This window comes from Cryptococcus neoformans (assembly GCF_000091045.1).
Source record: "Cryptococcus neoformans var. neoformans JEC21 chromosome 11 sequence".
In the NCBI taxonomy this organism is placed as follows: Eukaryota; Fungi; Basidiomycota; class Tremellomycetes; order Tremellales; family Cryptococcaceae; genus Cryptococcus; species Cryptococcus deneoformans.
Genome location: NC_006680.1, coordinates 543,499 through 568,164, shown reverse-complemented (window position 1 = coordinate 568,164; position 24,666 = coordinate 543,499). Strand labels below are relative to the sequence as shown.

At 49.8% G+C, this 24,666-nt stretch overlaps 6 protein-coding genes across 6 annotated transcripts; 2 read left to right on the top strand and 4 right to left on the bottom strand.

Annotated features, from left to right (window-relative positions):
• The first annotated feature begins 77 nt into the window (after positions 1-77).
• On the top strand, positions 78-3,811 carry CNK01900 (conserved hypothetical protein). Its single transcript, XM_024658061.1, has 18 exons — positions 78-244; positions 294-319; positions 375-539; positions 589-794; positions 857-1,009; positions 1,065-1,179; positions 1,230-1,321; positions 1,374-1,451; positions 1,509-1,616; positions 1,673-1,890; positions 1,950-2,123; positions 2,180-2,278; positions 2,334-2,415; positions 2,468-2,609; positions 2,666-2,731; positions 2,782-3,104; positions 3,157-3,221; positions 3,275-3,811. Exons 1-18 carry the CDS (start codon positions 114-116, stop codon positions 3,624-3,626), a joined length of 2,595 nt encoding a protein of 864 aa, XP_024513719.1. The 5' UTR covers positions 78-113; the 3' UTR covers positions 3,627-3,811.
• On the bottom strand, positions 3,715-5,990 carry CNK01890 (hypothetical protein). The gene is made up of 2 exons (XM_567668.2): positions 5,449-5,990; positions 3,715-5,391 (listed from the first exon to the last, which is right to left on the bottom strand). Exons 1-2 carry the CDS (start codon positions 5,913-5,915, stop codon positions 3,894-3,896), a joined length of 1,965 nt encoding a protein of 654 aa, XP_567668.1. The 5' UTR covers positions 5,916-5,990; the 3' UTR covers positions 3,715-3,893.
• A 621-nt stretch (positions 5,991-6,611) lies between these two features.
• CNK01880 (conserved hypothetical protein) lies at positions 6,612-11,937 on the bottom strand. Its single transcript, XM_024658060.1, has 9 exons — positions 11,297-11,937; positions 11,135-11,233; positions 10,943-11,074; positions 10,777-10,884; positions 10,578-10,715; positions 10,457-10,528; positions 10,319-10,399; positions 9,986-10,252; positions 6,612-9,925 (listed from the first exon to the last, which is right to left on the bottom strand). Exons 1-9 carry the CDS (start codon positions 11,876-11,878, stop codon positions 6,719-6,721), a joined length of 4,686 nt encoding a protein of 1,561 aa, XP_024513718.1. The 5' UTR covers positions 11,879-11,937; the 3' UTR covers positions 6,612-6,718.
• Positions 11,938-12,603: 666 nt separating this feature from the next.
• Positions 12,604-17,577, top strand: CNK01870 (hypothetical protein). The gene is made up of 9 exons (XM_024658059.1): positions 12,604-13,770; positions 13,821-16,121; positions 16,203-16,331; positions 16,392-16,400; positions 16,453-16,479; positions 16,517-16,563; positions 16,607-16,684; positions 16,729-16,999; positions 17,103-17,577. The coding sequence occupies exons 1-9, from the start codon at positions 12,660-12,662 to the stop codon at positions 17,330-17,332; spliced, it is 4,203 nt and encodes a 1,400-aa protein (XP_024513717.1). The 5' UTR covers positions 12,604-12,659; the 3' UTR covers positions 17,333-17,577.
• Positions 17,523-20,855, bottom strand: CNK01860 (conserved hypothetical protein). The gene is made up of 7 exons (XM_567665.2): positions 20,549-20,855; positions 20,395-20,482; positions 20,000-20,338; positions 19,506-19,945; positions 19,136-19,459; positions 18,377-19,080; positions 17,523-18,320 (listed from the first exon to the last, which is right to left on the bottom strand). The coding sequence occupies exons 1-7, from the start codon at positions 20,839-20,841 to the stop codon at positions 17,734-17,736; spliced, it is 2,775 nt and encodes a 924-aa protein (XP_567665.1). The 5' UTR covers positions 20,842-20,855; the 3' UTR covers positions 17,523-17,733.
• Positions 20,856-22,447: 1,592 nt separating this feature from the next.
• On the bottom strand, positions 22,448-24,611 carry CNK01850 (hypothetical protein). The gene is made up of 6 exons (XM_567664.2): positions 24,079-24,611; positions 23,870-24,028; positions 23,291-23,786; positions 23,093-23,232; positions 22,968-23,043; positions 22,448-22,918 (listed from the first exon to the last, which is right to left on the bottom strand). The coding sequence occupies exons 1-6, from the start codon at positions 24,333-24,335 to the stop codon at positions 22,586-22,588; spliced, it is 1,461 nt and encodes a 486-aa protein (XP_567664.1). The 5' UTR covers positions 24,336-24,611; the 3' UTR covers positions 22,448-22,585.
• Positions 24,612-24,666: the final 55 nt, after the last annotated feature.

The window sequence follows — 24,666 nt, the reverse complement described above, 5'->3', positions numbered from 1 at the left end:
TTCCTGAATCGGGCGCGTGGCGGCCGCGGAACATGAGGGGAGCAGCAACTTGTGAATGGCCTCTATGCATCTATACCCAGCGAGCTACGGACAGCCCACGGCGAACACCAAGCATGCCTCGGCAGCAGTCAGAGGATGAACTTAGAATACGTGGACAAGCACCACGCTCTCCCCGAAGCTCCCAAGGCGACCCGCTTGAAAGAAACTCTAAGCTCGAAGACGAAGAAGAACTGGATCTTATTAGGTGTGGTATCCGCCAGTTGATGATGACAACGCTGACCCATTTTCCATAGACGATATGAAGATTTTAGCACAGTAGGCAAGTGCATCGTGCATCCTCTCCTCTACGAATAACTCTAACACTGTCACACCAGATTGGATTCAAGATTCATTACATGAACGGACATTTCAAAACAAGGCTCCTCGGAGTCGAATTATAGCTCAGCTGGATCGTAGTGATGGCGCCGTAGGCCATCTGTGGAGGTTGATACGTAGGGCCTTGGAAGAGGGAGAGGCTTACGTGGTGATTTCACTTGTCGGTGTGTATTAAAACATTCTAGAGTTCCCCCGATAATGACCGTCCTGTAGGCGTCATAATTGGTGTCAGCGCAGCACTCATATCCATCATAACAACATGGCTCTCGGACATCAAGATGGGCCACTGTACTACGGGATGGTGGCTTACCCGGAAGTTCTGTTGTTTGGAGGTTTCAGATGAGATGGAAGCGTGTGCCGAATGGAAGAACTGGGGCGGAGTGGAACCATTTCAATGGATTGCATATGTGCTGTTTGCTGTAAGTATCTATTCACAGCCAGCAACCGTTTCTCTTGTGCTAACAAAGTCTACCGCATTAAGGCTGCATTCTCTTTCGCAGCTGCATACTTGGTGAAGAACTTTGCTCCTTATGCTGCAGGATCGGGTATCTCGGAGATCAAATGCATCTTGGGCGGGTTCATTATCAACGGCTTCTTGAGTGTCGAGACTTTTTTCATCAAAGGACTGACTTTGGTAAGAGTTAGCCTTGAAGATTAACTAACCTCCATCGCTGATCCGGATCGTGTAGCCGTTAGCCATCGCTTCAGGTCTAGCGGTTGGAAAAGAAGGGCCTTCAGTCCATGTAGCTTGTAGCGTGGGTAACGTCGTCGCAAAATGGTTTAGCCGTTATGAGCGCAGTCATTGTAAGTTATGACTTTACTTGTCCCGGTATGTACTCATCCACCTTTCAAAGTGAAGATGCGTGAAATCGTTACTGCTTCAAGCGCGGCGGGTGTAGCCGTAGCCTTTGGCTCACCGATCGGCGGTGTCCTTTTCTCAATTGAAGTACGTGCGATCAGACTATGAAGATGCTAGCTGGCTAATCCTGTGGCTTTAGGAAATGAATCAGACTTACTCCAATAGGACTATGTGGCGAAGTTTTGTCTGCGCTTTGGTAGCAACTTTCACTTTGGCTGTACGTCATATCTTTGTCTCCCGTTGCAGTACCTTCTGATGGTGTGTCACATCGCAGTCAATGGATCCCTTCCGAACTGGGAAGCTGGTCATTTTCAATGTTTCGTACGACCGTGACTGGCACTACTTTGAGATTCCTGCATACATTTTGATTGGTATATTTGGTGTAAGCCGGCAACCGCGCCTCTCCATTCCGCCATATAAGCTAAATGAAAGCTATAGGGTCTATATGGTGCTTTTGTGATAAAATTCAACGTTCAAATGGCCTCTTTCCGTCGCAAGCACCTCAGTGGACATGGCATTTTCGAGGCAGTGGCCTTGGCCTCTATCACTGCCATTATCGGATATCTGAACGGCTTTTTACGTATTGATATGACTGAGATGTTGTCAGTGTTGTTTAGAGAGTGTGAAGGTGGTGGTGATTATAACGGTCTTTGCCAGTGGGTGTTGCTTTTTGCGGTAGGCCTTGTAGTGCAGTCTTTACTCACCGTACCTATAGGGCATCTTCACAATGGCGCATGGTCAACTCCCTTTTACTAGCGACTATCATCCGAACAGTCTTCATCATCGTTTCATACGGTTGTAAAGTTCCCGCCGGTATATTTGTCCCATCAATGGCTGTCGGTGCCACATTTGGGCGAATGATTGGTATTTTGGTCAAGGCAATGTATAAGTGAGCTATCGATGATTATCCAAGGGTTTTAGCGACTGACAACGCAAACAACAAAGCTCCTACCCTTCTGCTCCGTGGTTTGCTGCTTGTGCTCCTGACGCGCCGTGTATCACGCCGGGTACATATGCATTTTTGGGAGCAGCGGCAGCAATGGGGTAAGTACAGGTCACGTTTATGAACTGCTGATTTCGTCGCTGATAAACGACGCAGAGGAATCACCAGATTAACTGTAACCGTCGTTGTCATCATGTTTGAACTCACAGGCGCTTTGACCTATATCCTGCCTGCTATGGTGAGACACTTCAGATTATATTCGAGATGTATACGCTCACCCCTTTATCTAGATTGTTCTTCTGGTTACCAAGGCCGTCAGCGACCAGTTTGGTGGTGGAGGTATCTCCGATCATATGATTAAGTTTAATGGATATCCTTTCTTGGAGAAAGAAGATAAAGAGGACCCAACGGACCACGCGTTCATTGAGCCTAGTGAGTCGCACCACCCTTATTCAGTAAATGCCGATGTTAAAGTCCTGTTTGCCTAGTCGCCAATGTCATGAAAAAGGATCTCATCATATTAGAGGCGACAGGTGTGCCCTTGAATCATGTTGGTAAGCGAACACGGATAGCTTTTAAATTGCAGCGCCTGATGAGCGTGTAGTCGATATTGTCCAACACACAAATTACCAAGGATTCCCAGTTGTCAAGAGCCATGAGGATCAAACCATTGTCGGCTTTGTTCGTAAAAATGAGCTTCGTATTGCTCTTGAAAAAACTCGTCGCGTACGAAATTTATCTTTCAACACGACCTGTACTTTCCAATGCATTAGGGCTATCCCAGAGGATGCTCATGAGCTTCTAGAAAGGCCAGATATTCTTATACCAAGCCAAGGGGGGATAATGACTGTGAATACGGGCGCTGAGAATAGAGAAGATAATGGAAGTGAAATATCTCATGTCGACTTTGGGCAGTATGTCGATGATGTGAGTACGAACTTGAAAAGGGTGATCGGAGTCTGACAATACGGTGGTCAAGATACCGCTGACTGTAGCACCAAAAATGCCATTGGAACTTGTAATGCAGCTTTTCAGGCGTATGGGGTGAGTATCAGTTCCCACTACGTTAGAGCCCTGCCGTTAATGCTCCTTTTAAGACCTCGCGTCATTCTCGTGTCCGACCAAGGTCGACTCACTGGGCTTGTGACCGTGAAAGACGTCTTGCGTCACGAACTTTCCGAGGCACATCATCGATCTCGTTCAACCCATACACCACTCACACCATCTCATCCTGCGTATGCCCAGTCTAATGGATGGGATACAGAATGGACGGTAGACGATGAGAGAGGCCATGGCTTGGAGATTGCATTGGAAGAAGGCTTGGAGTGGACAAGATCAAAGGCCACTTGGGCTTACGGAGCTGCTTTGGAGCGTTGGAGAGGTATCAGAGGGCAGGACAGACGGACGGCGACCTTCGACTATGAGTTGGACGAAGGAATACAAGGATGATTAAATTTTGTTAGACTGACCAGTATCCCGTGTGCAACATTTTTGGAACCTTTGCATGAATATCAATCATCTTCAAGATCATTCATCCCATCTCCTTAGGACTGTGGATTGACACCAATGGAGTGACTCAAAAAACTGTGTCAGTGGTTCATAACGACTATACATTGACTACACTACATTATTTCCATGGTTTTCTACGCTATATGTATACGAACAAAAAGTCTTCCATTAAAATATTGTACCAACATTTTCTTTCTTGTAATGATATTAGATCATTTCGTAACCTTCATCCTTCGCTTCTTGCTTCTCCTTCTTACCTTCTTCCTTCTTATCAGCCTCATCCTCGGCATCTTCGACAGTTACAGGGTGGTGAACTGGAGAAACAGGGGTAGACGCATGAATAGCGGCAGGTTCGGACTCCGCTGGTGACTGGTGGGACTGCACGGTAGCGGCAGGAACGTCGCAGGATCCTTCTTGTTCTTGCTCACCGACAGGGGTGGAAGGGACTTCTTCAGAAGTATTGGCTGGAGTTGTTATGGCGTCTTCGACAGAAGTGAAAGATTCAGAAGATTGGGGAACTACAGCGGCGGTAGACGCTGTGGGCCCGTCGAAAGCAGATACAACGCGTGCGGTGGAGCCGGCGGCGGGCTGATTTGAGGGAACCTCTTTGACTTCTCCATTCTCATCGACCGTTCCACAGTCTTGAATATCCTTGCCGCTTTCAGAAGAAGATTCGCTCCATGACCTGTCATCATCTTCGGGCTCACTCTCCTCACCATCCAGTCGCCTTTTCCTAACTTCTTCCCACTTTTCATCTCTTTGCTTCTCGAGTTTCTGGATCTCGTGCTCGACCTTCTTGACAAGCTCCTTTCTCTTTCGCCTGACCTGACTTTCACCGTTGGAAACTATAGAGTCGGCTTGAAGGAGTAACTGCAAGAGAGCATTGGTCTGAGCATGGTAGGCGGAGTTGAGTCGGTTGAAAAGCAAAGGAGGAGCATGGGCACCGGGCACAGAGTGGGCGAAAGAGAGACGCTCGGGGAAAGTGAAACCGGACTGAAGAGCATCAAGCTGACGTTCGATGTCTTGCAAAGCAGAAAGCGATGTGGACGGGTCAGGAGCGGGGACAGCATCGTCGGTAGAGGCAGTAGTGGGAGCTTTGCTGGTGGTCAAAGCAGGAGTTGGCTTCTTCTCGCCCTCAGCGACTTGCTTGCCCTTACTCTTCTTGCATGAACCCCCGCAGCTGTCGGTCGCATTACATTGACACTTGTCGGCACATGTACCCTCACAGCTCCTCTCAGCAATTTGTTCTTCGGGCTCAAAGACAAGACCGAATTGAGCAAGGAACTCGTTCAAGCCTTTGGGAACCTTATTTGACTTGGAAGCCGTAGAGGTAGAGGCGTCTGAGGACAAAGGCTCAATCTGAAGACCAAGGAATTGATTGAGGAGCTTGTTCAAGTCGAGTGAAGCCTCTTCAGATGAGGATGGGGAAGATGTGGCAGATTTGGTAGTAGATGCTGAAGTAGGCTCAGACTTAACCTCTGGCTTGGACTCTAGCTTGGTTTCGGGTTTGGGCTGGGGTTTAGACTCAGCCTTGGGTTGGGGACTAGCGACGGCAGCTGGCTGTGGCTTGCAACAAGGCTTAACTTCGGACTCGCCATCACAGTCTTCTTTAACGGCGATGCCGAGAAGAGCACCAAATAGAGCATTGACCTCATCAAAGTCTGGTGTGGCCGGGGATTGACGAGGAGTAACCGTTCGGCAGCATCTAGGACTAAAAGTCAGCGTTTGAAGTAATGAACATACGATATGTAAGTTGACTAACCTCTTGGGACACCTGATGGCGCGTTCTCTCTGAGCTTGAAGGTACTGAGCTTCCCTGAGAGCTCTTGCTTCCGCTTTCTTTCTCTCGACAAGCTCAAGATAAGCCCTTTTCTTCCTTTCTTCTTCGACACGACGAGCGTGCAGAGCTTGTTCTCTGGCGATACGCTTGGCGATCTCGGCTCTGATGGCAGCCTCTCGCTGAGCTTGAGCATGAGCGCGGATAGTTGCCTCACGAGCTCGTGCCTCTTCCATAGCTTGACGACGACGTTGAATGGTCTGAAGATGAACTAAAGCAGCACGCTCTTCCTCCTCGAGAGAGTAATAGTCGGGCTGAGTAGCAAAGGAAGGGTACGAAGGAGTTGGGGTGGCAAACATGTTGACGGGTGAAGGTTGGTGGCCGAGAGGGGAGTAGGTGGAAAAGCGGCCATAGCCTGGCTGGCAGTAGTGGTGGTGGTCGTAGAAAGACATTGTATTTGGAGTGATGTATTGTATGTTGTTACAGCTGGTGTGATATGGGATGATATACTCGTGGGAAGGTAAGGTTGAGGATTGTGAAGAATGTTAGCGATATGTCAGTATTTTATAGTATTTCCGGGAGTTTGAGTGCGCCGCGTATGCGAGGAAGATTCATAAGCGCATGAATAAGCGTTGGAAATGTGCAGAAAGAAAGAGAAAGGGAGAGAATGAGATGGAATGAGCGAGAAGATGCGCGAACAGCGATAACAGGAAAGGAACCGAACATTCCTCGCAGATCGCCGACATTCCATCATTACGTCAGTGCATCTTTCAGTGCGTTCGGGGCCATTCTAGAAGGATCTCCATTATTATTATTCCTTCGGTCATCGGCCGACGGCGAACACCGAGCGCAGCTCCGAATTGATCCATCATGAAGAACCAAAAAGAGAAAGCGAGAGAGTCTCTGGTGGCGGCGGGCATCGAACGAAGTATGGTATGCACTATGCGAGAGTGTCTCCAATGGCAACCGGAGACTAGGCTATTAAGTATTAGGTCATAACAGTTAAAATATGTGGGGCAAGAGTAAATGGCGGGCCATCGTCCGTCTATACAACAACAAACACTCGCGTTGTCCGATGGATCATTATTGCCGCAGACTTTTCCTCCCCTACCGATGGCTTGCACTTCTCACTGCTGAAGGGTAGATCTTATTACTTCTTATACATGTTCTCAACATACGAAATGGAGTTTGATTTGCTACTATATGTACATCTTATATGAATTGCTGTCCCCACGCGCTCCTCCCATCCCCTTTATCACCAGCCACCAGTGTCTCCGTCTGCCACACCTGGAAGTGAACCCCAGTTATTGTTCTGTGGCGGGGACATCGTCATTGAATTGGAGAATGACGCCCTTCTATTGTCACCCCATCCCTGCCTATCGTTCGGGCTCCATCCGCTATCACCATCATCTCCGTACCTACTCGCACTACCTTCATAACGATCATAATGGTGCGACTTTGAGTCCATCGAAATCCAACCAGACTCGTCTACACCATTGAAGCTTGAACTCCTAACCGAAGTGACCCCTTTCCTCCTCTCACGGTCCTTTGCTCTCTCGTCCTCAACCTCAGACCGAGCAGAACGCATCTTCTCCAGAGCGTTTGTCGAGTTCTTGAATGGCCTTGGGATGGGTTTCGGACCCCAGCCGTTAGACCCTGTAGAATTGCGCTTCCTAGTGGGACCGTGGTTGTTTGTCCTTCTGTTGGGAGGGAATCTGAACGAACGAGAGTCGTCTTCGTAACTGTCCCTATCCCTTATGGGTGCAAGGTTGAGAGGAGGACGAGCACGGTTGGCAATGGCGATGCGATACACCTCTTCGGACTCTGCCCAATGGTCATCGTCGGCAGGGGCGATGGAAGGAAGGGGTTGCTCAGACTCGGCTGTGCGGGCCTCGACTTGTCCTTCTTCATGCTCTTCATTGGTAGAAAGTGAGAGAGGAGTGTTGGCGATGATGGCAGTATTCGATTCGGAGAAGGCGAACGAGGGAACGGAAAACTCAATGTTACCGATCATGGACGGTTCATCATCCGTGATAACAGGGGCGACGGCAGCAGCAGCAAACTCCGCTTCAGCCTCAGCCAGAGCCTGAGCAGCACGGGCTGCCTCTTCCGCTTCAATCGCCGCCAGCTCCTCCTCGCGTGCAGCTTCGGCGCCAGCACCTTCCATCACTGGTGGTGCAGAAGAAGCTATTTGCACCGATTCAGCCAGTTGTTCTGGGCTGTGAGCGACAGCATCGCGCTCAGAATTGTACGGATGACTAGACTGAAGCGCGTCGACCAGGTCGGGTGCCTGATCGTGAGTGTGGATGGGCTGGACAAACTCATCCTTTGGATCTGGAACGTCAGAAGATTGTGAGAGGGACCGTAGAGGAGCGGCAGGTGTGAAAGAGGAGTCGGCTTGAGAAAGTTCCGGTGGAGCCTTCCCCTCGGCATTGCCATCAATCTCCCGTGAGGTGTCTGCCTCAGTGGTTTCATCAATCAGCCCCTCCTGCTCAGTACCACTGATGGCTTCCACAGGTTGGGCGGCGGCCGCTTCCGATTCCGGTGAAGTCTGACTTTCGGCTTCACCATTGATGTCCCGTGAAATGTTTGCTTCAGTGATTTCACCAATCAGGTCATCATGCTCAGTGCCGCTGAACGCTTCCAAAGGTTGAGCGGTCGCCTCCGAGGGAGGAGTAGCTTCAACCTTCATATCATTTTCAGCGTCTATCTCGGCAAAAGCAGGATCAGAGGGCACAGGAGTTTGTTCTGCCGTTACTTCATCAACTGCCTCGGTTCCCTCTACTACCTCAGCAGGCCGGATAATCTCAACAGCGTTGGATGGCATTGTAGTTTCTGAAACGTGCTGGTCTTGCTGCAAGCCTGAAAACGGCCCAGAAGGTTCCTCGTCTACCGTGTTAGAGGAATGGGCATTTTCAGGAAGGTGCCCATAAGTAGCAGCAACGACTGAGGGCTCAGGGCTGGCGATGTCGACGGGATTGGCGTCTGTTACGAAAAGACTCTCAACCATCTCAGACATATCCGTGACGATCGGAGCTTCGAACGTGCTCGAGAGTGTAGGCTCAGTAAAAGGCGTTTGGGCATCCTTCTCCCGTTCCTCTTCTTGGGTGGCATCCTTGGACTGACTGGACTGGATTACAGGAGTTTGTTTCTCCGCGGAAGCTTCATCAACTTCTGGCTTCTCCTCATCATCGGAGTAATCATCACGAGGAATATATATGGTACGCCTGATCTCGATGACTTCCTCGTCAAACGCTGCGGTAGAGGGTTCAGGAGCCATCGCGGTAACTTCCTTCTCAACAACAACTCCGGGAGCTTCCTCCTCATCGCTTTCATATTGATAGGTGGCGGGAGGAAGGTCAAGCTTGGCTCTTGCAGTTGAGTAGAGACTCTTGGGAAGGCTATTGCTAGAAGTCAAGTCGTCCTGAGCATTTATCTCCTTCTTCAAAGGCCTGCTCGCTTCGTCGATGAAAGTGACAGACACGCCAAACTCAGAAGCCTGGCCGGTAAGCTGTTCAAAGTCGGAAGGAAGCTCAAAGTCGACGTCTTCGTCACTTTCAAAGAGCTCCTGCGTCTTCTGCTTGGCCTTCAGCTTTTTAGGTTGCTTAGGTTGCTTTGGCGCATTTTTGTACAACTGCCTCGCTATTGCTTTCTTTGCTGCTTTGGACTGAGGGGGAAGAGGGTGTTTGTGCTTGAAGGTATTGTCTCGAGGAGCCGGTTCTGAGGAAGTTTCAGAGCCAGTGATAACTGCACTTGCTGAAGATTCGGCATGGTTATGGACTTGTTCGGCCTGTTCGATTTGACCAATTTGACCATTTTGCTCATCCTGAATGGCCTCTGGAATAGGTGCCTGGGGAGTCCGATCCTTCATTATAGGCTCCGGCGCAGCGGGTGCCTCGGCGGCTTCAAACTTTTCCACCTCTCCATGGTGTTCATCGGCAACCACCGGTTCGAGCGTAGCCACATAATCAGACTCAAGGCCCGGCCCGTGCTCAAACCTCTGCTCTTGCTCGTGCACCTGCTCGATCTCCGTCTCCGTTTCCAACTCGACTGGTCTCTCCCGCTCATGTTCCGTGTTCTTATCTTCAGCCACTTCCTCAGCCTCCCGGGCTACATCCTCGTGCTCAATAGCTGGAACATTTTCCATCACAGCCTTCGCCTCTACCAATTTCGGCACAGCCTCTTCTGCCTCAGTCTCGGCGGGGTTATCATCCGGCGTGAGCTTGGCTTCGGGGGATATTGCGCTTTTGAACTGTTGACGGTTTGAAGCGGGACGGGCAGCGAGAACGAAGCTGGGCATGGAAGTGTCCCAAGCGGGCTGAGAGTAGGATGCGTAAGGGGTGATTGGCTTGTGTTGAGAGACAGACTCGGAGGAAGAGGGAGCGATGGAAGTAGAGCCGAGAGGAGGAAAGTTGTCTGGGGTCAGTTTTTCGCCGCCGTGAGAGAAAGGACTGTTAACATGCTGTTTTCGTAGTGGTTTATTAGCAACGAGGGAAAGGTTTACGTGTAAAAGTCTACTTACAGCTCTGAGGTCCATGGCATTCGGGAATACCATATCACACTGCTGACAACGATGCTCCGCCTGGACAACATGGCTATCGTAACTCGCCAAGATTTGATATTGAGGCGGTTTGGCAGCACGTGTAGCATAGTTTGACTCGGCATAGTTTGAAGCTGAATCGGAGGCCGATGGGGCCCTGGGAGAGGGAGCAGATGAGTGGATGGTGTCCAACATGCGCTGAGTACGAGTAAAGCTAGCAGGTTCAGAGCCGTGTACCAACTCATAGTGCTATGAATTGTCTCAGCGATTTTTTTTTATTTAAATTTTTTAAAAAGGGTTAAAGGCAAGACGTACATCGCGCGCCTCATGGGCATGAGTGAAAGTGACCAGACATTCGGGACAGAGCATAGCCCAAGGGTGCTTTTCCATTTTGTGCTGTAAAATTAACAGCGGTCAGCGTTTTGTATCATGGAGAATTCATGGATCGCTTACCTGTCGCAGATCGTATGCGCTGTGATAGTCTTCATTGCAGATCTCGCACATGTAGGGAGAATGGAATCCATCCTGCCGATTGTCAGCACTTATTCTCGATAAACGTACTAGCCATTCTCACATCGAATGAAGACTTGGGGCGTCCTGCAGACGATGTCACAGATCCTGGAGCGGGAGGATGCGTCGAGATTTCGGGGCTGGACACGCGACTCCTGGATTGTTTGCTGAATAAAGGTGCCGAGTGAACAGCTTGGGTATGCTAAATGGGACCGAACGTAAGCTTTTAAACCGCATCTGATAAGGTGATCTGTATGCCGCACCTGTTGGAGAGCAGCTGGCGACTTGAATTGCTTGTTGCAAGGCTTGCAGACAGGAAGTTCAGTCTTTCGCTTGGAGGCATAGCTAGAAGTTTCGATCGAGGATCGGTACTAAGAAATCAACGGGTCAGCATCAAGAAAGCTGCATTTGATGGATGGAACAACTCACGTCATAACCATGGTCGAAAGTATCGGTTGAGCGGACTTGATGAGGAGGAAGGGGTCGACCGTTGAAAGCGGGACGAGAAATTTCTGACCGGGTTTCACTTTTAGCCGGAGACCTAGAGGGCTCAAGGCTCTCCTAAATTCGTTGAGTTAGCATTGATCGAAGCCTAAATGAGACGTAAGATAGGAAGCTCACCCCGTCTCGGCTGTCCTCCACAGCCCTGTGGCTTGAAGTGGATTCATCCCAAGAGTCAAGGATTCTGCTGGTAGGAGACTTGAAAGGCTCAATGTACCGCTGTTTTGACGTTATCAGTACTGATTGCAACTCGGAAGACCAAAATTGAAATCTTTTACTTACACCGTCGTAGTTGTTTTCAACAGTCTTCTCATTGACCTCCCGCTCAACTTGCCAGTCTCCAATGCTTCTACCAACAGATCGATCATTGTGGGTTTGTCTCTCAATAGGTGCGGAGGCATCCCATCCGCTAGGGACAGGTGTAACAAGTGACTCTTCCTTGCCAGGGGTTTCGATTGGTTCAATAGATTTAGTAGATTTTTGGAATTCGATAGGTTTAGTATCTGTCGTTTCGACATTTTCACTAGACTGAATAATGGGCTGGGGAGTTTCCGCCACGATGACGGGTTTGAGTCTTCCCTGCTGTTGCTGCTCGATCGGGTGAGACGACTGCTCTTCGGGAGCTTTGGCAGGTTGTTCGAGTTCCTTCTCGGTAACGGATTTAAAGTTTTCTGAATCGGCGGTGGTCGATTGCTTTATGGGAGCGTCTCGGTGGCTTGGGAAGACCGCCGGAATGCGGTACTTGCGACCACATTTACACTCGCAAGTACAGACGGGTGCCGGCGACGGGATGAGGAAAAAGGTAGCAAAGAGGAGGACGAGACATGTAAGCTCCGTAACGTAGCCGAAGAAGGCTGTGAGCATTTGGGAGGGGGCTTCTCCTGTGGTGTCGGGGGGTTAGTAGCTGGCTGTTTCTAAAGATGGGAATGAGCCTTCAAATTAAAATCCCGCGCATTCTTGCCTTGTTGTCGCATCGTTCCTCCTGTCCGAATTCATGTGGTCGGGCCTTCTGGGCGGCCACATCCGCTTTCCTCGCCGTCATCTTCTTCCTTCAGTTGTTGTTCTCTATAGTCATGGAACTCTGAAACATATCTTGACTCGACTTCTTCTCCTCTCGTCGCCTTTTTAGCAGCCGGTACAAGACCATTGTAATCGAGCAATTTCTTCTGCTCTGAAACCAAAACGCAAAGCGACTTGATGGATTGGGTATTGAGGGAAGACGACAACGTCGTATTGAACAACTCGAACTGGATGAAGAGTATCAAATAAATAAGATAGAATCAGATACATGTCATGCGAGTTGGCATGAGCACGTTGATAGTGGATGTATGTTGACCATTCTGAATACCGCATCCTGTGGAACCACTCATTAGTAGTCTTCGGGACTGCGAGGAGTTGTACATCAGTATTATCAGTGCGCTTACCATACACTCATTTGGCTCGCCGCGGCTTCTTTGCGTTGGGCGGTAGGGAAAATGACAAATGTGGAACAAATCCACGTCACTGGTCGGGATTGCATTGTGCGGCGGAGTCGTCGACGAGTTAAAGTAGCAGCGGCGGTGGATGCGACCCAGCCTGTTATGAGACCCGGCCCCCTTCTGTAGTATTTCTAGTAGTAATATTTCCCCTGCGCACCGCCCCCTATATGGGCTCCGCCTCTTCCCGACCCGCCAAAGCTCCCCAGGACACCATGAGCAGCAAGCTCCCCGCCTCCCCACAGCAGCCCCCACCGGCCCTCCCCCCAAAACCCGGGGACGGCTCGTCAGATATCCTCCAGCTCAGAGCAGCAGCCCTCAGGAGCTCAACCGCGCGCTCGCAAGATCCCCGCCCGCCAGCCCCCGCAGGCATTTTCGGCGCCGCTCCTCCCGCATCGGCCGCCGGCGTATCCTCGCAGCAAGCACCAGCCCTCCTTGAACGGATTTCCAAGCCAAAGCCCTCGTTGGCGGACAGGATCGGCAAACCGAACTTGTCACCAGTCGCTCCTGATGACAAGGAAGAAGGCGAAATCAGCGACGACGAATACGAACCGGCAGGCGGCGAGGGATCCATGCTGGCTAGAAGGATCGGAGGCACTCGGGTCACTCCCGTCCAGGCTGCATTCAATGGTATCCGGAGCAAGGCCATGCACCACACGGAGAGGTCGCCTGTCAGCGCACCTTCGTCTCGCTCTGGACGACCGACTTCAACGCGGTTCGAGCCTGCCACCGCTTCCCGCGACGATATCTTTCCTCGCCATCGGGTGCCCAGTCTGCCTGTGCCCGAACCGTCTCCTCCGCCCCAGACACCTCCACCACCGACAAACATTGAGCTGCCCTCGCCGCGCATACCGACACCGCCTTTGCCCTCGACCTCTGTCCATCTCGTCCCGTCAACACCACCGAGGTCGCCGTCACTCCCTCCTCAAGAGCAAGTAGTCGGAGCGGCAACACCGCCTTTGCCTTTGCAAAAAGAACATTATCATGAAGCGACGACTCCTCCTTTACCGCCCCAGGAACAGATTTTCGAGGCCAAAACGCCTCCTCTCGGGCCCAGTTTCGCACCTTCATCACTACCCAATTCACCTCCCGGCACACCACCCTTGAGCTCGACATTTGAGTTTTCCGATTCCAAGGAAACCTGGACTCGTCCGCCTACCCCCGAATTTGAAGGTGCTGCTGAAGAAGAGCAGGAAGATCGGACTTGGGACAATGAGGATGCAATCATGAACGAGGAAGATCGTCTAGAATTAGAGTCGCCTTTGGCTGCTCCAGCATCAAGTATGTTATTTTCCATTTCACTCTTGAGCTTCAGGCTGACATCGTCAAAGATGCTCCAGAAGAAGAGAACAATGACTACATGGACATCATCCGCAACCTTTTATACGAGGGTGTGGATCCTGAAGCTCTTATCGCACGCGGCGCTCCGCCAGAGCATGTCATGGCAGTCTGTCGTGAGATTGTTCAAGGTACTCGAGAACGTGATGGTTTTGGTGAACAAGAAACACCCGATGTTGGCTATTCACGTGAAGGGTCAATGGCCTACGCGATTGAACCATCCGAGGCTACTGCGCCGAGCTCTGAGAATATGGTGGATGACGAGATGCTTGCGGAAAGTCCAGGGTCCGAAGCCACAGTGGAGCCTCTTGCCTATCGAGTGGACCCCGCACAACTTCTCACCTTGGCAAGCGTGGAATCACCAGAGCCGGAAGCTCCCAGACCTCCAGAGCCTTCGTTTCCGACACCCGTGCTGTCACCTCCATCTCATCCTATCGTCAGCCCAGTTAGTCAAGTTCCTCTTGAGAGCAGACCTTCCCCTCGGCTTGGAAGCCTTCTTGCACCTTCGCTTTCCGTTCCCGATATGCCTCCGACTTCTGCATCTACGTCGTCAGGCGATCAGCCAGCTCAATCAACCCTTCACACTGGTTTAGCCTCCCTTCCTCCTCGTCCAACAAGTCTTCTTCCTCCTTCGGGAAGTACACCGCAGCCATCTGTACCTCCTGTGCAGTTACCAGTGCCATCTTCCCCAGCGAACAAACAGCCATCTTCCCCAGCGAACAAACAGCAATCTTCCAAGAAGAAAAAGAAGAAGAAGAAGGGTAATCAGGAAGAGGCCAGGGCAAATGCAGCCGCAAACGCTTCGACGGAAGCAGGCCCCGGTCCATCAACTATGGCGAGTCAAGCTATCAGTCAGGCAAACCAGACAGGGCCTTCACAACCCCCACAACCATCTCAACCTCATCCTCATCCGCCACCTCCGACCAAACCTCTGAAAATGACAAAGAAGGAGAAAAAGGCGGCTCGTGCTCAGGCTGCTGCAGCTGCCGCCGCCGCTGCTTCAACCTCGGCGTCTGTCTCTGGGCCTACGGGTTTACCTCCACGTCCTGCCGTGTATCCCGAACCCTACCATGCGGCGCCTTACATTCAGGATCCCTACGCCATGTATCCGGTCCAACCCCAGCCGCAAGTGCAAGCTCATCTCCAACATCAGTATCAGCCCCAACATCAACGTCAGCGTCAACCCGATCTGCCTCAGGTATTCCAGCAACCCGCTATCTTTGATATTAATGTGGAAGTACCCGTTACGCCTCTCGCACAAGATCAGCCCCCTCCTCCACAAACGGCCGCACCTCCTCTTCCTCCCGGATCCCCTCCGGCTGATTTGCAAACCATGTTATCAGAGTCCAAGCGGAAAGTGCTGGAAAGCATGCGACGTCGAAAGGAAGCGAGCGTTCAGCCGTCTGCATCAGTAACGCCAGCATTGGAAGCTCCGGCGCTCACGTCGACCCGGGGGTCTACCACTCCTGCCATACAGAGTGCGGAAGTTCAGAGCACCGGTGTGTCTATCAGGACTGGTGACCTGGATAGATCGGTTCAAGAAGAAGCTGCAGCGCTTGAAAGGGAATTTCTTGGCATGCATATGACCGCGGCATCGATGGCTAGCCATGTGGATCCAAATTCGGTAACACAGTCTAGGTCTATGAGTATGGAAATGGATGTGGACGTCGATATGGATATTGACGAGCCAGAGGAAGGTGAGATTCTCGTTGTGTCACCTCGTGTCTCTGCTCCTGCGCCCATTCTCACCCCCGCGCCCGCATCTGCTCTACCATCTATACTTTCAACATCTGCGACATTACCGGAACGACCTGCGAGTGCTGGGAGCAATCTGCCAGTTCGTCGAGGTATCAAACGTGCCCATGCTGAAGATCTCAACGAATCCCGAACCGTCTCTGCACTCGCAGCTCGTCCCCCGCTTGCCGCCAGGCGTTTATTTTGTGCTCCTTTGCGGCCGCATCAGCTCAAGATCAGTTTGGACGAAGATTCCGATCCGGATGATACTGATGATGAGGATGACGAAGAGAATCGAAGAATCGAAGCGGACGAGAAGCAGAGAAAGCTGGAAGAAGAAATTGCAAGGCTAAAGGCGCAGATTGCAATGAAGAAGAGGCGCAAGTTACAGAGTGGGCAAGCGAGTGGAGCTACGACTCCTATCCCTACGGATATGGGCAGTAACGCCGATACGGAAGTTCAGGAAATATCAGTCTCTCAAGATCAGGGTAACCTCGATATCGTCAAGTCTGCTGTGATACAAAGTATTGGAAATCCAAGGGGTGAAGATGCTTTCAGGTGTAAGTCTAGTAATTCGAAATCAAACCTTTGTCTTTTTTCTTTCCCGGTTCTGTCCAACTCATTTCGCGCCTATCCCCTAGCCTCGACACCGGCCGATATCAAGCAGCTAACACAAGAGTTGGCGCAAAAAGAAGCGCAAAAGGAAGCTCACGATGAGGTAATGCAAGTTCATGCTCCAGGCGCCGGTGTTACTGCTTCTCAAGATTCTGGTATGTTCTAGAGACTGATAATTTTTCTAGAACGCTGAAGGTTTACTTGCTTGCTTGTAGCTATCGCTGGTCTGTTACCAAAGCCCAGCCTCTTGTAAAGTTACTGATGCATAATCTGCAGAGAGTGTCATAGCCGTGCCTGGTGATGGTAGGTTTACGGTTTCAGGACGGTACTGATAAATCAGAGAACGAAGACCTGGCTTTAGTAGTTGACGGATCTAATGATCACACGGTGAGTGTATTTACTTAATTATCGATGCTTACGGATGTTGCAGGCCGTCTCAGCCGCTTCCCAAACCAGCCAGCCCTCAACTTTATCGAGTGAACAACGTACCTCTCAACCACAACAATTGGTGCGTTGCCTCGCGTCGAACAAATGCTAAACCCGTAACGCTAGTCATTCCACGCATACAAACCCATCCTCTCTTATTATCCTCAGCTATCTCGTACCCTCATTCCGTTATCCAGCTCTTCTTCAATGGCCGCGTCTTCGTCTTCTTTGGACCCATTTTTGAATATTGATCATGGATTGCTGGACTCTATTATGCTGACTAATCGCTCGCAGAGAGATCCAAGTGTGACGTTGTGCTCTGCGGAAGTCGGTGGTGGGAAGTGCGCGGATAGGAACTGCCTTGCTTTACATCTCAACAAGACGTTAATACCAAGTGGCAAGTGCACTGTTTCTTCCTCACACCTTTCAAGTGAACCTAGTCAGCAAAGGAAAAGCTGACTTGTAGCCACGCGCTATCTCTTTGTTGGTAATTTGTGCAGACGAAGATCTGGTGGAATATGTTTTTGAATCTATCACAGCACCTCAAGAACGAATAGGCAGTGCCGATAAGGCCAAGGAGAAGATCAGGATTGCGGTGAAGTTGGCTAAGAATTCTTTAGCGGCCGTTTCCGGTGGCGTAGAAAGGCGACAAGATCATTCGGCACAGCCTGACAGTAACGAGCAGTACAAGAAGCTCTTGGAAAAGGTCGGTCAGATCCTTCAGGGCTGATAAATCTGCTCCATTGAGTCCTTGGGAACGCTTGAACTCCCCCCATTCCACCCGACATCCTCTTCAGCGTTCGATCTTGCTTTATCTATCTGCACAACAGATGACTCAAAAAAGTTATGTTACCAGCATATATCTAGCATTGGGCAAGTTGTTCTTGGGTTTTAGGTCAGATTCCTAGCAATCATACATCGGTCTTCAGCACATTGCATACTTTACGACATTTTATGAATAATCATATTTTTGCGCTTCAGAATCTCGGCTCGTGATCATATAAAAAAACTGTCCCAGTTGCAAGCTTATGAGAAGGAGGACGGTTTTAGGTAACAATATAAATAAGTACTTGGGGTGTAATAAAGTCTGCACTACCGACAAGTAAATCCCAACAATGGTCTGTCTATTCTTCAATGCTTCTCTGACAGTCGCCCAAAGAGATTCCCCACAACACCGCTTTCCCCTCCTTGAGACTTGAAACTTTCCAAGAAATTCTTCATCATCTCATACTCTCTCTTTTGATTCACGTCAAGCTCGCCGACCTCTTCAATATCATCATCCGAGTCATCAGGGTCTATACCAGCACCCTTTAAGACAGAACGTAACTCGCGATCCATCGCTGCAATGTCATCCTCTGAGAATGCATCAAGATCAACATCATTGGTCTGCGAGGTAGGCGGTAAAGGATTGGCGGAGGAAGTCGATTTCTTGTTTTTTGATTTGTTGGATGACTTAGGCTGGCTTGGTTGAGAGGTGGAAGGTCCGTCTCGGGAGCGAGCGAGTGCTTCGTCCATAGCACGCATGACGGTCTCAAAAGAATTTAAAGATGTGTTCGATTGATCAGGCGATTGGGTAGTGGCTGATGACTGTGAAGCTGATTTGGAGGGAAAGTCAGCCTCGGCAAACTGGACCTTTTTGCTGGTGGAATCTCGTGGCTGTAGTTTCGCCGGTAGCTCGTCTTTACGCTTAACCTTGCCAGACAGTTGCGGAACAAAGGCTGCAACCTCATGTTAGCGTGACAGCTATATCCGCAAACCATGTGCAAGAGCTCACCTCCTCTGGCTCGACGATCGCCCAAGATACCCTCCCACATCTCATCGTTGATCCCCAGAGCCTCCCTCGAGAACTTGAGGAACTCCTCCGTCTCATCCTCCATATCAATATCAACCCCTTCTTCTCCTCCAGCGGCCACGTCTTCATCTTCATCCTCGTCCTCTCCTCTATCACCCCAGACGCGCCTCTGCATCTCCTCTTCCAAATCAACGTCCTCGCCCAGTCGTAACTTTGCTTTACGCTGTTGCTCATCCTCGTCCTCCTCCTCGATTTCTTCAATCCTTGCCTGTTGGTTATCCTCAAGATCCACGGGTGGAAATTCACTCCATTTCATCTGCGCAACTTTCCTCCCCCAAGTACCTTCAGCAGGAAGGTCTGACTCAGAGTCAGATTCGGAATCAGAGACGACACCGTCGAATTCTTGTTTAGCAAAACGAGGAGGACGCATTTTAGAAGGGATGAACTCGAGAGGGTCAATCTTCTTGCCGTCCGCTTTTGGAGACGTTAATGATTGATTTATTGCTACTGGTAATTGATGGGATTGTTCGGAGATGTGAACTTTGCGTCCCCAGTCGGAAGCGGGAAGAGTTGGGACGAGACTATCCATTCTCGCTTGCTTCTCGGCCTCAAGCTTGTCTTTATGAGCTTGCAATTCTTCGCTGTCAGAGTCAGAGCCAGAGTCCATGTCTTCGTCAGACAACTCGCTACATATTCGTCAGCTACCCACGAAATAGCAAGTCAAGAATAGAAGGAACTCACTCGACGAATTGGGCACCCTGGAGATCACCTTGGCCCCCAACAAACTCTTGTACCTTCTTCGCTAAATCGCCAAGTGCCTTTCCGTCCTCTTCAGTGAGTTCCACATTTTCCCTTTTCCTTTGCTCTTCGTCCTGCTTATCTGACTGCTTTGCCTGACCTGAAGCATGCAACATCATTGAATCGAGTTCGTCAGGGGAAATTTGGAGCCAATCGTCATTGTCTTCGGGGGCATCTTCTGAAACGGCAAGTTGATCGAGAGACAATGAGCATGAAGCAATGGCATTGTCTACTAGGTAGGCAAATGAAGGTCTTTGAGATGCAATACTACGTTCCTGTCAAAATACACTCTCGACAAAATGTCAAAACTTACTCTGCAGACTTGGCATTTATGTAACCTTTCCTTGCCTTTTCTTCTCTCTCTTTCCACTTTTGACTACCTTCCAGCTCATTTCCAAACCACCCAGCCTTCCTGATTCCCTCAAGGAAGGATGCGTATCCTTTATCCTCGGCGCTATCCACCGACTCGCCTGTAGCTCCCGAACGAGACTTTCTACCGCCTTCACGGTACATAATTTCAAAACCAGTGGCGAGTTTAACACCTAGATCTCTCCACCGTCGCTCATTCTCAAGGTGTTTGTAAGTGCCTTCGGTAGCGTCCAAAGAGGGAGGGTCGCGGACATTCCATTCAGGGCCAAAGACTCTGGGTGGATGGAAAACCTGCCCTTGCAGCTGGGCGTAAGCAGCGCGAGTGAGAGTGAGCTGACTAAGGATTGAAGGGGAGGGTGGAAAGTGTGTCATTCGTGAAGCGGCCTGCAAGGAGTCAGCTTTGGGTGTTTATCGAGATAAGGAAAAAAAATCACTCACACGAAGTTGGGCAGGATCTCGAACGTAAAAAGCTTCTACAGCTTTCTGTACCAATTCGGGTTTCCTATTGAGTGCTTTGGCGATGCCAGCAGGCAGATAGATTTTGGTCTGATGAAGATGGGTTTTCATCGCTTCCGGATAGCCCTTTATTCTTTCCCATACAACGTTCTCGACCTCTTTGGGAGCAAGATATCTGCCGGTCTGTACGGCCCGAAGAGCATCAGTCTCAGAGAGGTAAATTGAAGAGTCAAATGTGAGGTCATCGGGGAGCTGATGTGGAGGTGCAGGTGAGTGTATGTTTAGTGGGAGAAGGTGAAGGTGACCATTTGAGAGCCACAACTAATTTGAATTCAGCGATCGAGCTCTTACGAGTGGCAAGTCATGACGAGACCTACTCTATTATTGGCATTATCGGGTGACACCCAAGAAGGAAGCTCATTCGCGGCTTCAATAAGAAGAAACTCTCCATCCGTGTCCCTTACACTACCATGGACCAGCGGTGTTAGCCAATTCTGCAATTAACGAATGGCGATGTGATCGGATACATACCTAATGATAAATTCTGGCCACTTTTTAGAGACTTGTGTAAGGAGCCATACCACCAGCCACTCATCATCTACCGCATCCCCTACTCTCATTCTTCCTTCCAGTTTGTGATCGTCATCTGTGGCCACTTTGAGCTCCCATGGGTCCTTGTTCCATAGCCAGCGTTCCGGAAGAAGCGAGTGGACGTGCTCAGTAACGAGGAGAGCTGCCGTGAGGGGTTCTTCCAGCCGAGGAAGATGTATGACATAGTGAAGAGTGTCTTCTGGGACCGTGGGGAGGGGAATAGGATTCGCCATTGGGAGTAGGAAAGTGAGTAAGCCACCAAAATATCCATCTGAAGATCAGATGGATAAATAATAATGGCTGTGACGGGATCAAATTCATTTAATGATGATGTCATCATAACTGTTCTCTTTCCGTCGGAAAACATCGACGAGCCAATATTAACACTGTGGACTACTAAACATGACGGAAGACGCTTAAAACTACTACACAAACGGACACTCATTGTATTAATAGGAATGGGAAGCTATTATGTTCCCATGTATTTCCTCTGTATCTAACTTGGCGGAAAATCAATTGCCAGATTTTTAGGAACCTATTACCCCCGAGTCTTTTTTAATTAGTGGTCGTCCTATCAAGGTGCGCCACTAGATTGGTAGTAGGTACGCTCAGCTAAATATTTTCACACTTCTGGCTCCTTAGTTCTAAACTCACCTTGACAGCCATTTCCATCAAGATACATGCGGCCTCAGTGACTTCGTCGACATCTGTAGTATCATCTGACATTTCATCTTCGGAAGGCGTGCCTTTGGTTACTTCGTGCTGTTTAACATTCAAAGCTGAAAACTTGTTCTTATGGGGACTCTGAGGGCTTGAATTACTTGTGGGTGATCCGGACCGACGTCCTTTGGCTCTGGGAAAACCATGCTCGACTCTCTAGGAGTAGATTGAGCACACTATCTGCGTGTTATCATGTCAAAGACGGTACTGACCCACAAACCACAAGCGTTACAGACAATTTTTCCCTTCTCGTCTACTGCGTCAACGTTTGTCCTCCACAGACTAGTTTCTTTCTGCCCATCTCTGCAGTCAGTTTTTCGCTTCTGACTCATTAGGATAAGCTCACACTGACCTCAGTACATCCACAGTTGGCACAGCGCCCCGGTCTCAACATGCGTCGTTTCTTGACCCTTTCCTTTAGAGTGGGCGGGGAGATTGGAGTCAAGAGTCTTTTCATCCCGGCCGCTGGGGTTCTAATTATCCTAGGGGGTTTATTTGGTAAAGCTTGTGAGCTCGTTCTGTTTCTTTGTCCTTCAGCAACTTCAAGGCTGATTTTTTTGTTTGTTATTTATTTGTAGTGCTTTGAAGAACGGACTTGATTAAGTGAGTGACTTATTGCCACGGCGAACATTATTGAGCCTGAGCTTCACAGATCCAAGTTTTGTCCCACATCTTCCATTTTTAGAGTCAGAACAATTCAAGCTCCATATGACGGTGAGAATATCTCAATTTGGGCGGGAACACAAGGGAACGACGATACCATGGCCCTCAAATGACAGAGTTTCCTAGCAGGCCACAAATTGTAGCCTGTCAGCTCGGAAGTTGAACGGTGGAAGGGAAAGAAAGGATAGTGGAGAGAAGAGAATTGTCGGAGCTAAAACCTGTACTTACCGAAAGGATCTCCAAAGGAGAAGGTAGGAATCATGACCTGAGGCAAGTCGTGTCCATCTTTTCCGCCCGTATCACCCTACTCCTTCTGTCCGCGACTTCTGAATGTTTCCGATCCTTAATATAAAAGTTTTGCTTTAACGTATTTCTGCACAAAGGTCTGTATCACTGGCATAAGCGTCAGCCCTTTGAAACCCGAGGGTCGTTGGAAACAGAGTCATGATGTTCATGATCAAGAATAAGCATCTGTTATATTTGTAATACAGGATATCTGCGATATGTGGAGTTGTGCAAGGCGATGTTGTTACTTCTGACTTCGCATTCTTGCCCAGATCTACCCTTACTTCTCAATCTCCTGCCCCTGTTCGACTATTTTCCTCGTTGCTCGCCGATGTCAGCTGCAAAGACTGCCCCGTCGCCTGTCGAAGCTCCCTTAGCACCAGATACACCAGATCCCCCCAAGCTGTTTGATGTTTTCGAGGTATTATCGGTCAGAAACGATGTACTCTGACCGGTGCTTGTGCTTTTCATAGCTTTTTCGGAATTTGACGTTGATGAGGATGAAGACATGTGGGAGGATGGATCGAGAGGCTGAATGGGACAAGGTTGAGGGCGGGAGCCCGTAGCTGATACTGCTGCCTCGGCAGAAAGAGGTGCTGTTGATGGCGGTGGCGGCGGAGGGGATTGCGCCGTTCTATCATTCTGTATATTACGTTTAGCTTTGCACGATGGATGTAGTCAAGAGATTTACCTTCCGCGTATTCAACTTGAACCCTAGTCTGGCAAAATGTTCTGCTAATTCTGTAAGCTTTGGTAACATGGGGATCCTGACATGGTCCGTCAGCGATTACTCTGAATGTGGTTCAAAACACTTACTGTCGAGGCGAGTAGATGCGGAACGGTTGGCTTCTACATTCTACCAGTTGGGCCACCGGCAATCCTTCTTCTTCCACCGCCGTTATATCGTAACATCTGAACCGCAAAGAATAACTTCCTTCTTGCCTTACACAGAGATCCTACAAAATAGCAATGTATCAGTCGACTACTCCGATATCAATCTATATATAACCCTACCGTAAATAAGAACCACACCCCCATCTTTCCTTCTAGATCGGGCACTTTAACTCCTCCGACATGTAAATTGCCATACAAATTTCTTTCCGGTACTGCTGCTCCACGCCCAGCTCCGCCTCGATGAGCGCTTCCAGTCTCTGTTGCTGAGCCAGACGACATTTCGCCTGATGACTTCGGCCGTTTCCACTCTTTGGCAGCTTTTTCTCCACGCACAACATCTTCAGCTAGTGAACGGTCTCCAAGCGATGCTGGATCAACCTCCGAAGTAGCAGCTTGATCTCTCGCCTTCTGCGCCTGCGTCGATGGGCCTGAACTAGCTTGCTCGCTACTTGTAGCCCCCGGAAAATTAGCTGAAGATGTATCATTTTCTCCATGTGGCTGATGCTCTGATCCGCGAAGCAATTTAACTCCACTTGTTTCTTCGATAGCCGAATACTGAGATACCATAGGCGCACACAAATCGGCAGCGCAAACAATGTTAACAGCGTCAAGAGTCCTGTGTCAAACAAAGCAAGCAAAAGATAGGCAAGATAGTGTCAGCTTTTGGATGACTATACACTCAAGGGATATTATTCTTACCCTGCATCGACCTCTTCCTCGATTACACCGGCATCATCGTCTGCTGACCGGCACTCCACAGCTCGAAGCCGTACAATGGGCGCAGGCCCCAGCGGTCTTCTGTCTTTTTCGGTCTTCCGTCTACCCAAAACAGGCTCTTGTTCAACAGTAAGTGCGAATCTAAGCAAAGATCAACGATATGTTACGGATGTTCTATACGCATAACGTACCGCATCTGTTTGCCACTGAAAATACCCTTCTGCAGAATGATTGGCGGTGTGAATAGCACTAACGCATTACCGGAGCGCATATTTCCATTATTTGGCTGAGAAGCGGAAGCGGAGATCGAGAGTGAAGCATCTGGCTCCCGCTCAAATTGGCTACCATGCTTCTCCACAGCAGTGGCGACGGAGCGCGTAATGGACGGAACTGCTGAAGAGGAAACGTACTGGCTCTCAGTGTCTTGTGAGGGTTGTGGAAAAGGCATAACCCGTTCTTGCGGTTAGAGAATATTGCGATGGTGGCCTTCCTCGCCGACCGAGTCGCAGCCTTCCTTCCAGCACTATGTCTTGATTACGGTTTACGGGATGGTGGCGGCCTCGGGTGATTGGAGGGGTGATGGCGGTAGGTTTACGTGTGAGTGGGGGGAGAGAACGATAGGGTTGCCGGAGACATAGATAGATGCGGGAACAGAAAAGGAGGAAAGGAGGCAAGGGATGGGATGGGATGGAAAAAAGGTGTTTTTAGGGAAGGTCTTTGGCTGATGAGAGGGAAGAGAAAATACATAAGGATTTTGATTCCCGATCTGTGCCTTGGGG